This window comes from Numenius arquata, chromosome 11 (assembly GCF_964106895.1).
Source record: "Numenius arquata chromosome 11, bNumArq3.hap1.1, whole genome shotgun sequence".
In the NCBI taxonomy this organism is placed as follows: domain Eukaryota; kingdom Metazoa; phylum Chordata; class Aves; order Charadriiformes; family Scolopacidae; genus Numenius; species Numenius arquata.
Window position 1 is genome coordinate 25,215,464 of NC_133586.1, and position 13,234 is coordinate 25,228,697.

The following is a 13,234-nucleotide window of genomic DNA, read 5'->3' on the forward strand; positions in this document are numbered from 1 at the left end:
TGCTGGGGATGCAGCCCGGGCTGGGGGATCCTGCCTGGTCTCACTATCTGAGGTGTCTGGAGCCCAGGTTGGTGTGTGTTCTCAGTGCCCGAGCTGAGGGTACAAGACTCTGTCCTGGCCACAGAGCAGCTCCTCATGACGTGTGGCTTTGGAGGACCTGGGGGGAAGATCTCCAGCTCCAGCAGACCCCCCCTGCACCCCGCTGTGCCAGCCAGGCTGGGGACCGCGCTCAGCCTGAGCCACGCTGCTGCGGCTCCATCCCATTAAATATTGATGGCAGTGTTTGGAGAAGCGCTGGGGTGTCACAGCAGACACCAGAGAAAACATAAATCTGTCTTGGCCCCACCACTTCTTCTCTCCCAACTGTTTTCATCCCTGGCCGCCTCCTGGGAGGGAGGGAGGCCTGAAGCCTCATGGAGGGGCTGAGCACCAGAACCACAGCCTGAAGCTTCTTCCCCCCCGCCTTTCCTTCCTTCAGAGGGACCTGGGAGGCTGCTGTGCACCCCCTCACACCGTCCCTCTCCTGCTGCCCCACGTCCCCATCACTCTCTCCAGGTCCTGCTCAGGACTGGAGCAGCACCAGCCAGATCCAGCCCAGAATTCCCATCGTCCAGGTAGAGTGACTGGGATGGGGGTCCTAGAGTGATCCTGGAGAAGGGGTCCTGTGTGGGCTGGCTGAATCATTACCTGCTTCAGTGGCTCTAGTAGCAGCATGGACTCGAAAAGACCCAGCTTTTCAGTGATTTATGCCAGTTTTACATTCCACCCTCCCAAAACAGAGGTTTAAGAGCTTGGCTGGAGCTCCAGTCCTCCCACTGCTCAGGCCATAAGCTACTGCTACCCCAGTTAGGCAGCTGCTCTCGCTGTTTGCCGTCATTAAGCCAAACAGGTTCCATGGGCGATACCCCCAGAACCGCCCCCTCCTGCTTGGCTCTGACCTGGTCCCATGGTGCCAGGAGGATGGACCACCAAAGTCCTGCTCTGCTGGGGACGGGCTGTGAGGGCTGCGAGGCTCCTCGGTCTCCCACCCTCCATCAGCTGACCTTCTGCTGCAGCACCGTCCCACACAATCCTGGAGCCACTATTTCTGCCCCTGCCAGCTCTATGGACACTCTGTTTCTGAAGTGCTACCCCCATCAGTCAACCCTTGGTCCAACCTGGAACCTGTCCTGCGTTCCTCACCTGGGGGGAAACGGTGTGTCCCCGACTGTGCAAGGGAAAAGGTCCAACCCCTGGCTGGAGTGGTGTTTCCACAAACGGGAGCAGGAAGGGATGGAAGGCTGGGATAGGGGAAGGTAGAACCTTGGAGAGGGGCATCCCTGGGCTGGAAAGTGTTTACTTCCCAACTGGAGCTTGGATGGGAAACTTGGACACCCGTTTTCCACAAAGGGCCAAGCAGGGAGCGGGGGACACCTACAGCAAGGTGGTGCTTGGCCTGGAGACCTTGGCAAGTTGGGCTGCTCTCCACACGCTCAGTACTCAGGACTGAGCCAGGCCAGGCCACAGATGGGGCCAAGAGGGAGCAAACAACGCTCTTGGATGCTCCAAACTGGGAGGAAAGAGATGGTCCCAGTGGCTCCCCCTGTCCCAGTCGGATCTGCTGCCACAGCCAGGTTGGGCTGCCGGAAGGATGGATGATTTCTGCTGGGCTCGGTGGTGGGGCTCCTGAGCAAAAGAGAGGGATTTCTTTGTCGCAGGGAAAGCGAAAAACCATCATCAGGCAGAGAACAAACAGCTCCGGGCTGAAGAAGGCTCAGGGAGAGGGGGAGATGGGGGTGAAGCGGGGGGTGCATGGGGACAGGGCATCCGCAGGAGGTTTTTTGGGGACTTGTGATCTCAGAGCAGATTCCTGCCGGTGGCTGTGCACCAGTGGCACCAACTTGCCTGTGCCTCCCCGTCAGCGCCCCGAGCGCCCGGGGGTGGGGCTGGGGCTGCTCTGCAGAGGGGCTGCGGGAATACGGTCCCTGCTCGGGGAGCGTGTGATCTGCCAGGCAGCTGGGGAGCCCCGGGGGCACTGCCATCCCTTTGTTCCTCCTTCTCTTTCTTTTCCACCTTCAGATATTATTTTTTTTCCCTCTGCTTCCAGCCTCCTGCGTATGCAGCACTCCCCCAGCCTCCCCCCCGCCCCGCTTTCCACCCACAGTTCCTGTCTTGATTTTCCTTCCCCTCTACAAGTATGTGTTCCTTAGGCTCCTTCTCCCTGCCCAGCTTCCTCCACCAGCGTTGCCTCCCCAAACTTGTTCCTTTTTCCCCTCCCTTGCCCCCTCTCCCTGTTTTCCCATGGGCCCTTCCCCAGTCCGCTCCCCTCCCCTTCCCTCCAGCCGCTCAGGCCCCTGTTCCCTCACTCTCCATCTCCCCTTCCCTGACAGTTTGGGGGGAATCTGTCTGTGTCAACGCGCAAATTCCATTATTTATTGCCTGAGCGGAGCGAGGTCCTACACTCGTCTGTAATTGTCTGCAGATCAAAGCACCTGCTGATGGCATCTTTGCCTTCTCGCAGCAGAACACCACCCCCAGCCTCAGCGCTCCCCATCCTCCCGGGGGAGTCGGGTGTGTGCTTGTCGACACCCTCGATGACTGATCTCCCAGACAGAGAGGAAAAAAGTAGGGCTGGTGGGGGAGAAAAAGGGAGACCTGAAGGATCTGCAAAGCTCCCGGGAGCAGATTGGGGATGTTTGGGGGGTGTCTCAAGGGGCCACACAGCCCCCTGGCAGAGGCTGGGGAGGGTGGGAAGGTAGAGGTGGTCCCTTGCATAGGAATGGGGACAGAGGAATGAAGTAAAGCGGGGAGGCGGGGAAGCAGGGAGCATCCCCATATCTGTCCAGGACTCGAAATGGGAATTTCTTCTCCAGAGATGCATCCCTGGAGATCTGGGATGGCTCCATAGAAGCAGATGGCTAAAAACCATAAACGAGGACAAAGTAGAAAGTGCCTTTTTCTACCTTTCCCTTCTGAAACCACCAACATAGCGCAGGGACATGGGACTTCAAAGTGAAATGCAGGCACCCATTTGTTGTTGGGTGTTGATGCAAGGAGACGTGTGTGGGGAGAGGGCAAGGAAACATCCACCCCAACTCCTGCCCCTTGGCCTCCTCCTTGGGGTCCCAACTCCAACATCTCCATCTGCTATTTAGGATGGAGAGGAGAGGAGAGGAGAGGAGAGGAGAGGAGAGGAGAGGAGAGGAGAGGAGAGGAGAGGAGAGGAGAGGAGAGGAGAGGAGAGGAGAGGAGAGGAGAGGAGAGGAGAGGAGAGGAGGAGAGGAGAGGATCCTGCAGTACTACCAAGGGAAGCTGTTAGGATTATTTTGGGGTTATGTTTGGGTTATAACCCATTCCCTGGAGCCTTTGGGAGCTGACAAGATATTACCTTGTGGCTACGGGACCTTCTTCTCATAAGAAAGAGCAGGTCAAATTTCTTGTAGGATCACCCGTATGGAGGGGAGAGCTGCAGAGGTTTCTCTGCTGGAGAACGTGAGGTCAACCTGAACCCCTCTCCCCAGGGCCAGTCTTCTCATTTCATCAAGATACACTGGGGAAAATGGGCTTGATGAACACACATCTGTTCCACAGGGACCTGCAGACACCAGGAGACGCAGACACCATCAGCAGTTCTGACAGCTCGATCCCCTCTGACTGCCCAGTGCACGAAGCCACCTGGCTCAAGCCGTGGGTTCATATTCCTTTAGCTGCCCTGCTGTCCCCAGCTTTTCCTCCTTGTGACACCTCCCTGGCACTACCATCATACCTCCTCTGGCTTTTTTTTGCATGAAGAGTTCAGGCGGTTTCACTTATGCTTCTCCCTGTCAGGTCTTTTTTCCAAGCCTTAAATCAGCTTTTTAATCTTGTTTCAAAACTTCAGACGCAGGCGCTGTGTGCAGAATTCCAAGATCAGTCACACTGGTGCCTGGCAGAGGAGAGCCGTTACCTCCTCACTCCCAAAGCCTCTGCTCTTCCCCCATGCAAGCATCACACCTCTGTCCACCCTTACATTCCTGCTCATGGACCTCCCTTCCTTCTCACTCCTTCCCAGAGGAGAGGAGACATTCCCGCAGGACATTTTAGGGGAGAGCCTCTGGGAGGATGCCCAGGGCAGTATGACTCCCAGCTCTCAGGATAATGGGGACACAGCCCTTCTTCTGATTTGGGTCCGAGGTCTCTTACTTCAAGAGGAACAAGACACCAGCCATGGAAGCAGCTCCCTTTGCAGGCTTGGGCTGGCAAGAAAATCTCCCCCTCTGGGGCTGGAGAGGAGACATTGGCTCCCTGAGCTGCCAGTGAAGTTTGTGTCCTACAGGAAGGCAGAACTGGCTCATGCAGAAGTTGGGAGGACTGGTCCCCCATGTCTGAAAATGCTCAAAATGTAGATAATGGCCACTGAGGGTCCATGGGGAGCTGGCCCGGTGTCTCAGCCTCCATCTATCCCAGCAGGAGGGGCTGTTGCCATGTTGCTGTGTGCTGCTGGTGAGGAGAACCCAGTTTACCGGTAGTGGCCCTTGAGTTGGCCACCTCAGCCACACCTTCTCACCTACAAACCACCTGGAACTTCAGGAAAACTTTACTGACACACCCTGGCTCCAAACCTGCCTGGTGCGAGAGGTCTACCTGCACCACTGCCAGGGAACATGAGGGTGCTGTGCAACTCAAGCACCCTGCAGGACAGAGCCCGTGGGCTAGGACTTCCAGTGGGAATGGAGCCCCAGCATCCTTCATCGCTCCATACCCCACCTCTGGGCAAGGCATCTGTGAAAAGAAATGGCTCCTTGACAAGGACAGGACCCATGTGCTCCTGAAACGAAGGGTCTCTGGACAGTGGTCTCCTCACCTTGTTGACCACTTCACCTCTGCTCAGGTGGGTTTTGCTACAGACTGGTGCTTTCTGAATCACACAATGGTTTTGATCAGTCAGGACCCCTGGAGGTCCTTGGTGCATCCCTGCTCAGAGCAGGGCCCGTAGATCACGTTGCTCAGGAGGATCTCCAAGGATGGCAATTCCTGCCCCAGTGTGGTCCCTGTGCCAGTCTTTTACCACCCTCATGGTGAAGATTTTTTTCCTAATATCTAATAAAAATTTCCCTTCCTCAGCTCATGCCCGTAGCTTCTCATTCTATCCCTGTGTGCCTCTGAAAGGAGACTGGGCACATTTCATGTTTTGCTCCCCAGCACCCAAGGGCAGGCAGAGTGCCCCACCAGCCCTGATAAACACACAGAGATGGCCACCACCCCCTTCAGGGCACTTTTTTCCTCCCAAGAGAAGGCAGGGAGTCAAAGCTTCAGAGGGGAAGGAGCACTGATGAGGGAGGGCATCCTGCTGCACAGAGCTTTGTGACTTCAAAGACCGAGGCCCCAGCGCCTGACCCTGCACAAGCAACCTGGGGGTGACTTACCAGCTGCGGGGCCAGGGCTGCTCTCAGTCAGGAGACCCCCCCTCCCTCCATGGTTGCCCTCTCGGGCACTGCAAACTATAACTGCTCTCGCTTCCAGCAAGAAGGGAGCAGCAAACCCACATGCACGGCTGGGCAGACGGGTGCCTCGGGGAGCTGGGGGAAGGGACACATGGTCTTGGCAGGGACAGTGTTTCTTGCAGACCCTTCTGCTGCCCCAGAACGCAGTGGGCAGGAAAACAAAGTGACAGGGTGGTGGCTGGGCAAGGTTTGGCGCCTGCAGGCAGCTGAGTGACAGCCCCCCCGCAACCCTTTGCTCTATGCGTGGCTTTTCCAAAGCGGCTCAACCTGCGGCATCTCCTGCTACATCCCACCCTGATCTCTCTGGCTGGCCTTGCCAAGGCACATCAGTGCTGACCTGTGGCAACCGGCCACCCGCCTGCCTGTGCCAAGACATCTCAGAGAGACCCCCCCCTGCTTCTTCTAGCTTCCAGCATCTTCCAAAAACAAGCTTCTATCTGCGTCCTGATTCCTTACCCTGTGAGAACAGAGGTGGCAACTGAATGCTCCCCTGGGTCACAAGAGGGGACTTAAAATCTACCGGACATTAGCTGGGGTGCTGGGCTGTCCCCATGCCATCTCCCCCATCATGCTGTCCACCCTCCTCTGCTATGCCCCCTCCTCCCCCACAAAGGCTCTTTTTCGGATCCCACATTCCCCTGCAGTACCCCTATCCCTCTGCAGCACCCCCACCCGCCCCCCAGCCTGTGCCATTTCATTCAGGAAAGTGATCCTGGGAACAAGCCTGTGCCCCTTCTCAAGCCCCTCACTTTTTACCTTGGTCCCCTGGAACCGTGGGGGTTCGGGGGGGGGTGGGGGTGGTGCGGGGGGGAAGGAGAGGGGGAAGCAGGAAGGGACCCCAGTGTTTCGGGAGATGAGGAAAAGTAACAGAATGGGACTATTCTGTGACCTGCGTTAGGGAAGAGAAGCAATGAGGGGGGACTCGGACCGATCACACCTCCCCCAGGGAAGCGGCAATGGAGAGCTGCGGCCGGGGGTGGGGAGAGGAGAAAGGGGGGGAGATCGCCGAGAAGACTCGGAAAAGGCAGGCAGGACCGTGCAGGGGAGCCGGGGGGAGGCACGGATCCTGCCGGGAGCAGGTTGCACCCGCGAGAAGGGAGAATGAATATTTTAATCTGAATCAAACAAAAGGGCGAGAGCCGCTCCGAGGATTTTTCCCGGAACGCACTTGGTCGGAGACGAGAAAGGACTGGAGGTGGGGGGAAAGAGAACCCGGAAGATCTCGGTGTCCAGTGTGTGTCTGTCCCCTCTGCCCTGAGCAGCCCTCGGGGGGCTCCCGGAGTAGCGGTACCTGGGCCATGCCACCTCTGGGGTCCCAGCCCCGGGCAGGGCAGGGAGAGGGGGTCAGATCGGGGGCGTGGGGGCGGGGATTGTGGGATGAGAAAGAAACAGATGGGGGGGGGTAAAGGGGGCGAGGGGTGACAACCACGACGCCAGGGGTGGCCCTGGCGTGGGAGATGGTGCGTGGGATGGGACGGCTTCCGACGCAGCCTGGGCTTCGCCTACCGGGAGCCGTCCCGGTTCCACCCGTGAGCCGCCCGAGCCCACGCGTGACCCAGCCGCTCCTGCCACCCCGCCCCTTGCCCGCGCCTGTCCCTACCCGGCGGCACGTCCCGCGCGGGTCGCGCTGCCCTCACAGGGACCAAACCCCTCCAGCCCCGCCGCCTCCCGCTTCCTCCGGTCTCCCCTGGATCCTGCCTCCCCCGTGGGTAGGGGGGGGGAGCCGGCGGTTCCGTTCCCACCGGGGACCGGGAGGCAGAGACAAAGGCGGTGAAATACCAGTGCACGGCTAAAGCCGCTCCGAGCCCCGCCGAGCCCTTAACTAGATCGTTAGGGGATTATCCGCGCCCTAAGAAGCCGAGGGGCGGGGGGGGCGGCCGCCCCGTCCCGCTACCGAGCGCCCCCGGGGACGGCACCGGTGGGAGGTGACGCGCGGAGCTGCCCGGACCCGGCGGCGGCTGGAGACGGGTCTGCGGGGAGAACGGATCGACCAGCGTAGGGACCGTGATCGGTACCGGGGCGGGAAGGCGAAGGGGGGTCGCGGAGGGCTCCTTCTGTCGCCTCCCGGGGCTGGCGGGGAACCCGAGCCTCGGTCCCTGCCCGCCTTCCCCTCGCCCTCCGCGGGGGGCGGAAAGTTTGTGCCCGCGGGGGGAGCCTCCGGGTGTGTGGGGGGGTGGGAGACAGGTCCTTGGGTCTCCGGCGGGATCGTGCCCCCCGAGCCCGAGGGGGCTGGCACTGGGGTGGCCGGTGGGGGACCGGGATTAGGGGCGCGGGGCTGTGGGCAGGCGGGGTGTCGGGGGTGGAAGCAGGCAGGGAAGGAGAAGGGGGGGTGTCTCTCTGTGCCTCCGCGCTGATGGGCTCAGCTTTATCCAGGGCTGTAATCCCCCCTGCTCCGGTAATTAAAAACTCCGCATTACAAGGAAAACGGTGTGCAGGGAAATGTAATCAAGTCTGGAGGGGCTTAACCATCTGGTAAAGGTTAGGACCGGCACGGCGGGGGACGCGGCCGGGGGATTTGGCAGCCGCCGCGGTCCGGGCTCCTCTTAATCTACCGCGGGAACGAGCGGCAGCATCTGCGGGGTAATATCGGTGCCCCGGGCAGCGATCGGTATCGCTGGAGCTTCTACCGCCGTTAACGGGACCTCCCCGGGGCTAACCCCCTCCCCAGGTGCCCCTAGATCCGGTAGACCCATTCTGGTGTGGCACCGGGGACCCGGATTGCATCCCCTCCAAGGGGTCAGCAGGGAAGGGGTTAAGCGGACGCCGGTGTCCGCGACTCGCCCCCCGCCCCCAGCTCCAGGCAAGGCCTTCCCCCGCTGCCCCCGGCAGCCTGAAACTCTTTGGAAGTGCAAGGGGCGAGCAGAGGCGAGGGGGGACGCGGTGGCGCGGGTAGGACCCGGCGTCCCCGCAAGGGCTGGGGGGCCATGGGGGCCGGGCCAGGCTCCGGGAGAGGGCAGCTCTTCCTGCTCTCCCTCCTCTTCTTCCTGCTGGCCGGGACCCCCGCACCGCGCCCGGCGGGTGGACAGCTGCGCTACGCCGTGCCGGAGGAGCTGGAGCACGGAGCCTTCGTGGCCAACCTGGGCGAGGACCTGGGGCTGGACGTGTCCACCCTGTCGGCGCGGCGGTTCCGCATCGTGTCGCGGGCCGGGGCCAGGCAGCACCTGGAGGTGAACCTGGAGAACGGGATTCTCTTCGTGAACGAGCGGATTGACCGGGAGGAGGTGTGCGAGGCCGGGGGGACCTGCCTGCTGCACTTGCAGCTCCTCATCGAGAGCCCGCTGGAGCTCTACCGCGTCGAGGTGGAGGTGCTGGACATCAATGACCATGCGCCCACCTTCCCGTGGCAAGAGTATATGCTGGAAGTGGCTGAGTCCGCTGTCCTCGGCACCCGCTTCCCTCTGGAGAGCGCCCAGGATCCTGATGTGGGTACCAACTCGGTGCACACCTACCGGCTCAGCCCCAATGGTTTCTTTTCACTTGAGGTGCAGACACGCAGTGATTCCAGCAAGTTTGCAGAGCTGGTGCTGGAGCGTGCCCTGGACCGGGAGCAGCAACACGCGCACCGGGTGCTGCTCACCGCTCTCGACGGTGGTGTTCCTGAACGCTCAGGCACAGCTCACATCCTCATCACGGTGCTGGATGCAAACGACAATGTGCCTGCCTTTGACCAGCCCTCTTATGGTGTGAGCCTCCCTGAGGATGCCCCTGCCGGCACCCTGGTCATCCAGCTCAATGCCACTGATCTGGACGAGGGCCCCAACGGGGAGATCGAGTACTCCTTCAGTGGGCACGCACCACCACGTGTCCGGGAGCTCTTCCACATAGAATCCCAGAGTGGGCAGGTGCTGCTCAAGGGCCCTCTGGACTATGAGCGAGCAAACCTCCACGAGCTCTACGTGCAAGCCAAGGACCGTGGACCCTCGGCTGTGGCCGTGCACTGCCGGGTGCTCGTGCACCTCCTTGATGTGAATGACAATGCACCAGAGGTGACCCTCACCTCTGTGTCCACGCCTGTGCTGGAGGATGCCCCACCAGGCACCGTCATCGCTGTCATCAGTGTTCTGGACCGGGATTCTGGGGACAATGGACGTGTGAGCTGTGAGGTTGGCCCCGATGTGCCCTTCGAGCTCCGCTCCTCCTTCCGCAACTACTACACGCTAGTCACCACGCAGGCACTGGACCGGGAGGTTGTGTCCGAGTACAACGTAAGCATCACAGCGCGGGACATGGGCTCCCCCGCCCTGCTGACCCGCAGCACCCTCACCGTCCCAGTGTCCGATGTCAACGACAATGCCCCACACTTCCTCCAGCCCTCCTACAGCGTCTACGTGATGGAGAACAACGCGCCAGGTGCCTCCATCTGCTCCGTCAGTGCATTGGACCCTGACTGCCAACAAAACGCCTACTTATCCTACTCCATTGCTGAGGGGCACATCCACGGCATGCCTGTGGGCACCTATGTGTCTATCAACTCGGACAGTGGGCACATGTATGCCTTGCGCTCCCTCGATTATGAGCAGATCCGCAGCTTCCAGATCCAGGTGCTAGCACAGGATGCGGGTTTCCCACCACTCAGCGCCAACGTCACCGTCCACATCTTTGTGCTGGACCAGAATGACAATGCTCCAGTCATCGTTTCTCCAATGCCGCGCAATGGCTCTGTGGCCACTGAGCTGGTGCCGCGATCAGCCGGGCCTGGCTACCTCGTGGGCACGGTGTCAGCAGTGGACGCGGATGCAGGGTTGAACTCCCGCCTCTCCTACCAGCTCCTCCAGGCCACCGACTTCACCCTCTTCAGCTTGGCACCAGACACGGGCGACCTGCGCACCCTCCGCTCCTTTCTGGAGCAAGATGCAACCCGGCAGTGGCTGGTGGTACAGGTGCGTGACGGTGGACAGCCAGCCCTCTCAGCCACCGTGTCCCTCCTGCTTTCAGTGGTGGAGACCATGCCTCAGACGCTGTCTGACTTCAGCGAGTTCAGCCTCCCTCCGGAGGCCTCCTCATCCTCCCCAGCCACCCTCTACCTCCTGGTCTCCCTGGGCTCCATCTCCTTCACCTTCCTCCTCGCCATCTTCATCCTCACAGCCATTCGGTGCCGCGGAGAGTGCCACTCCCACCAAGGTGATGGCTGCTCACGACCCCGCTGCCACTGCTGCCCCGGGTCCAGACCCTCCTCTGATGGCCTGAAGACGTCCAACCTAACAGCACAGACCCCTGCGGGAACCACAGCTGCCACCTGCCTCGACGTGCCTGGGGGTGGCCCCCCGGGCTACTGCTACAAGGTCTGCCTCGGTCCTGAGTCTGCCCAGAGCGACTTCATGTTCATCAAACCCTGCAGCCCCCCCCGGAACAATGAGAAGGACCCCGGGAAGAGGTCCCAGCCAGGCCAGCACCTTCAGGTCTCCAAGCAGGTAACACCATACCCGGTGATGCTTACCAGTGCTTCGTGGGTCCCCCCAGCCCCCTCCATCAGCCTCTGCTGTGAGAGAAGCCAGGCACGGCTTTTCCCAGAGAATAACCACTGCCTTTGATCAGTGAGGGAATTAGGAGCCGTCAGGCAGCAGGAAACTCTCCATTGAGCTTCCCAATGTGTCTAATTACCAGGGGAGCTTTGGGCTCGGCTGAGGCGAGAGGAATCCCTTTCTGCCGCCTTTTGCACCCATTAGAGGCAACAGAGATGCTCCATTGCCCTGGAGGAGTGGGATGGTGGGGGTGGCATCTCCTTTATGTGGGTGAGAGATTCACACCGGGATAGCCTGAGCATCACTGCCACTCTGCTTCCCCTGTGCCACTGGGGTCCACAGTGTCCCACTGCTGCATCCAGGGCTGGGACCAGCCCTGCTGGCACCTCTCATGTCCCCAGTTCTGGCACCCAGGCCTGGGCGCTGTGCCGCACCGGGCTGTGCCAGTGGGGAGGGAGTGGGGTCTTTGGGGCGGGATTTTGATGTCAACATTTGTTAGATATTGAAATGAGGAACGTCTAATTTTCCCGATGAAAGACTCTTTTCAAACACGATTACAAGGATGGAGAGTGATGAGGCGTCTAATCCACTTACGTTTGACTTTTAATAAAACAGCCCTTCCAAGGAGAGCCCAAGCCTCGCTGCCAAGACACTCTTCCCGCATGTCTCCTTGCACTGCTGGACTCACTTCTTTAATACCTTAATGGGATTTTCCCCTAGTTGTTTGCAACCCCCCTGAGACATTGGGTCTGCAGGCAATTTCCGCACCTCCCATCCTTTCGTGCCTGAGACCTGGGCTAAGTTACCATTGCACCTGCAAAAAAGGCTTTTTAAAATTGACAGAAATAGGAAAAGCCCCTCTCTCTCCCCAGAAGGACAGACCTTGGCAATTAGACTCCCAGAGAACAGAGAGTAAGACCCAGATAACCCCAGTGTCTCAGGAGAGAGGGGAAGGTCCAGAAGGGAACAGGCTGGTTCAAAAGTGCCTCAGTTTCCTTAAAATGGGAATGTGCTGCTTGCTTCCCCACAAAGGAGGAGATGGAGTCCTGCATCCCTGGCTACTGAAGCCTTGTGCTGGCAGGACTGGGCTGATTAACAGAGAGTCCCAATAACTAGCCTTGCCCTTCCCTGTGTTTTCCAGATCAACCAGCCCAACATGGACTGGCTGCCCCCAAGCACGCAGCGACCTGCTCTGAAGAGGTACCAAATCCGGCACTGTGGGAGCAGACGGAGAGGGTGGAAGGGGGATTTGGGGATGGGGAGGTTGTCTCCAACACAATTTTGAACCTGTCTCTTCTCTTTAGCTCCCAGAGCCTGGAGGATGTGGGGGAAATCCGCAGAGCCCTCCAGAAGGAGCACGAGAGGCTGTGCACGCTGGTGACCCCTGTCTCTGGTGAGTATTGGTGCACTGGCGCTGGGAAAACCAGACCCTCTTGTCATTTGGTGGAGGTGCAGTAGGGGACACATCCCTGTTCCTAGCAGTGGTAGAGTTTTGAGGGGTGGAAGGGGTGTCCAGGCTCCAGAAGGGAGGTTGTTGACACATGGCCATGGGCTTGCATCCTGGGACATGGATGTGACCATCCCACTGAGCTATGGATGTGACCTCCCCTGAGCCAGTCTCCCACTCGTCTTTCCTCCAGAGTTTCACAAGGCTCCGGCAGGCACCAACAGCATCTGGACACCACAGTACAGCTCCCTGTACCCAGGGCACGTCCCAGCCCTGGATTATCAGCACAATGTCTACATCCCCGGCACCCCTACTCTGCTCTCCAGCAAAGACGGGCCCCTCTTCCCGGGGCGGGAGAACAAGAACAGCTTCTCCACCTTTGGCAAGAGGAAGAAGATGACAACTTACTGTGACATGCATGACAGTGTGGTCATCAACAACGACCTGAAATAGTGACCAGGGCTGGGCCTGGATGGCTCTTCCCAAGGCCCTGGGAGTCACTCACATTATTTCAGCTGCTGTTCCACCCGCAGCACACAGCTCCATGCATGGACCACTCAGGACTTCGTGGGGCTGCTGAGATATTGGCCCACTGGGGCATGGGGAAAGGATTTAAGGGGCAAGAGACTGAGAAGCGATAGGGATGGGGAGGTGGGGGGGCATTTCTCCCATCTCATCCTGCAGAGCTGTGTTGGTAGCAGGTGCTGTTGGGGGTCCATACAACCAGTTTTAAGCAAATCTGCCTTGAGTTTATCCATTTGCACGTGCCCTTAGGGACCATTCATCTCTGTAAACATTGTCACTTCTTTGTCTTGTCTGGCTGTGTGAATGTACCAAGCTGCATGCCTGTATTTCTGTCCCAG

At 59.6% G+C, this 13,234-nt stretch overlaps 1 protein-coding gene across 1 annotated transcript; it reads left to right on the top strand.

Annotated features, from left to right (window-relative positions):
• The first annotated feature begins 8,386 nt into the window (after positions 1–8,386).
• LOC141470429 (protocadherin-10-like) lies at positions 8,387–12,824 on the top strand. Its single transcript, XM_074156448.1, has 4 exons — positions 8,387–10,873; positions 12,066–12,124; positions 12,229–12,317; positions 12,565–12,824. The coding sequence occupies exons 1-4, from the start codon at positions 8,387–8,389 to the stop codon at positions 12,822–12,824; spliced, it is 2,895 nt and encodes a 964-aa protein (XP_074012549.1).
• The last annotated feature ends 410 nt before the right edge of the window (positions 12,825–13,234 follow it).

Excerpts from the sequence above, each read along its gene's own strand:
- LOC141470429 (XM_074156448.1), top strand. The coding sequence starts at position 8,387 with ATGGGGGCCGGGCCAGGCTCCGGGAGAGGGCAGCTCTTCCTGCTCTCC. Across the intron at positions 10,874-12,065 it reads ACCTTCAGGTCTCCAAGCAG|ATCAACCAGCCCAACATGGA; the intron begins GTAACACCATAC and ends TGTGTTTTCCAG. Across the intron at positions 12,318-12,564 it reads GCTGGTGACCCCTGTCTCTG|AGTTTCACAAGGCTCCGGCA; the intron begins GTGAGTATTGGT and ends TCTTTCCTCCAG.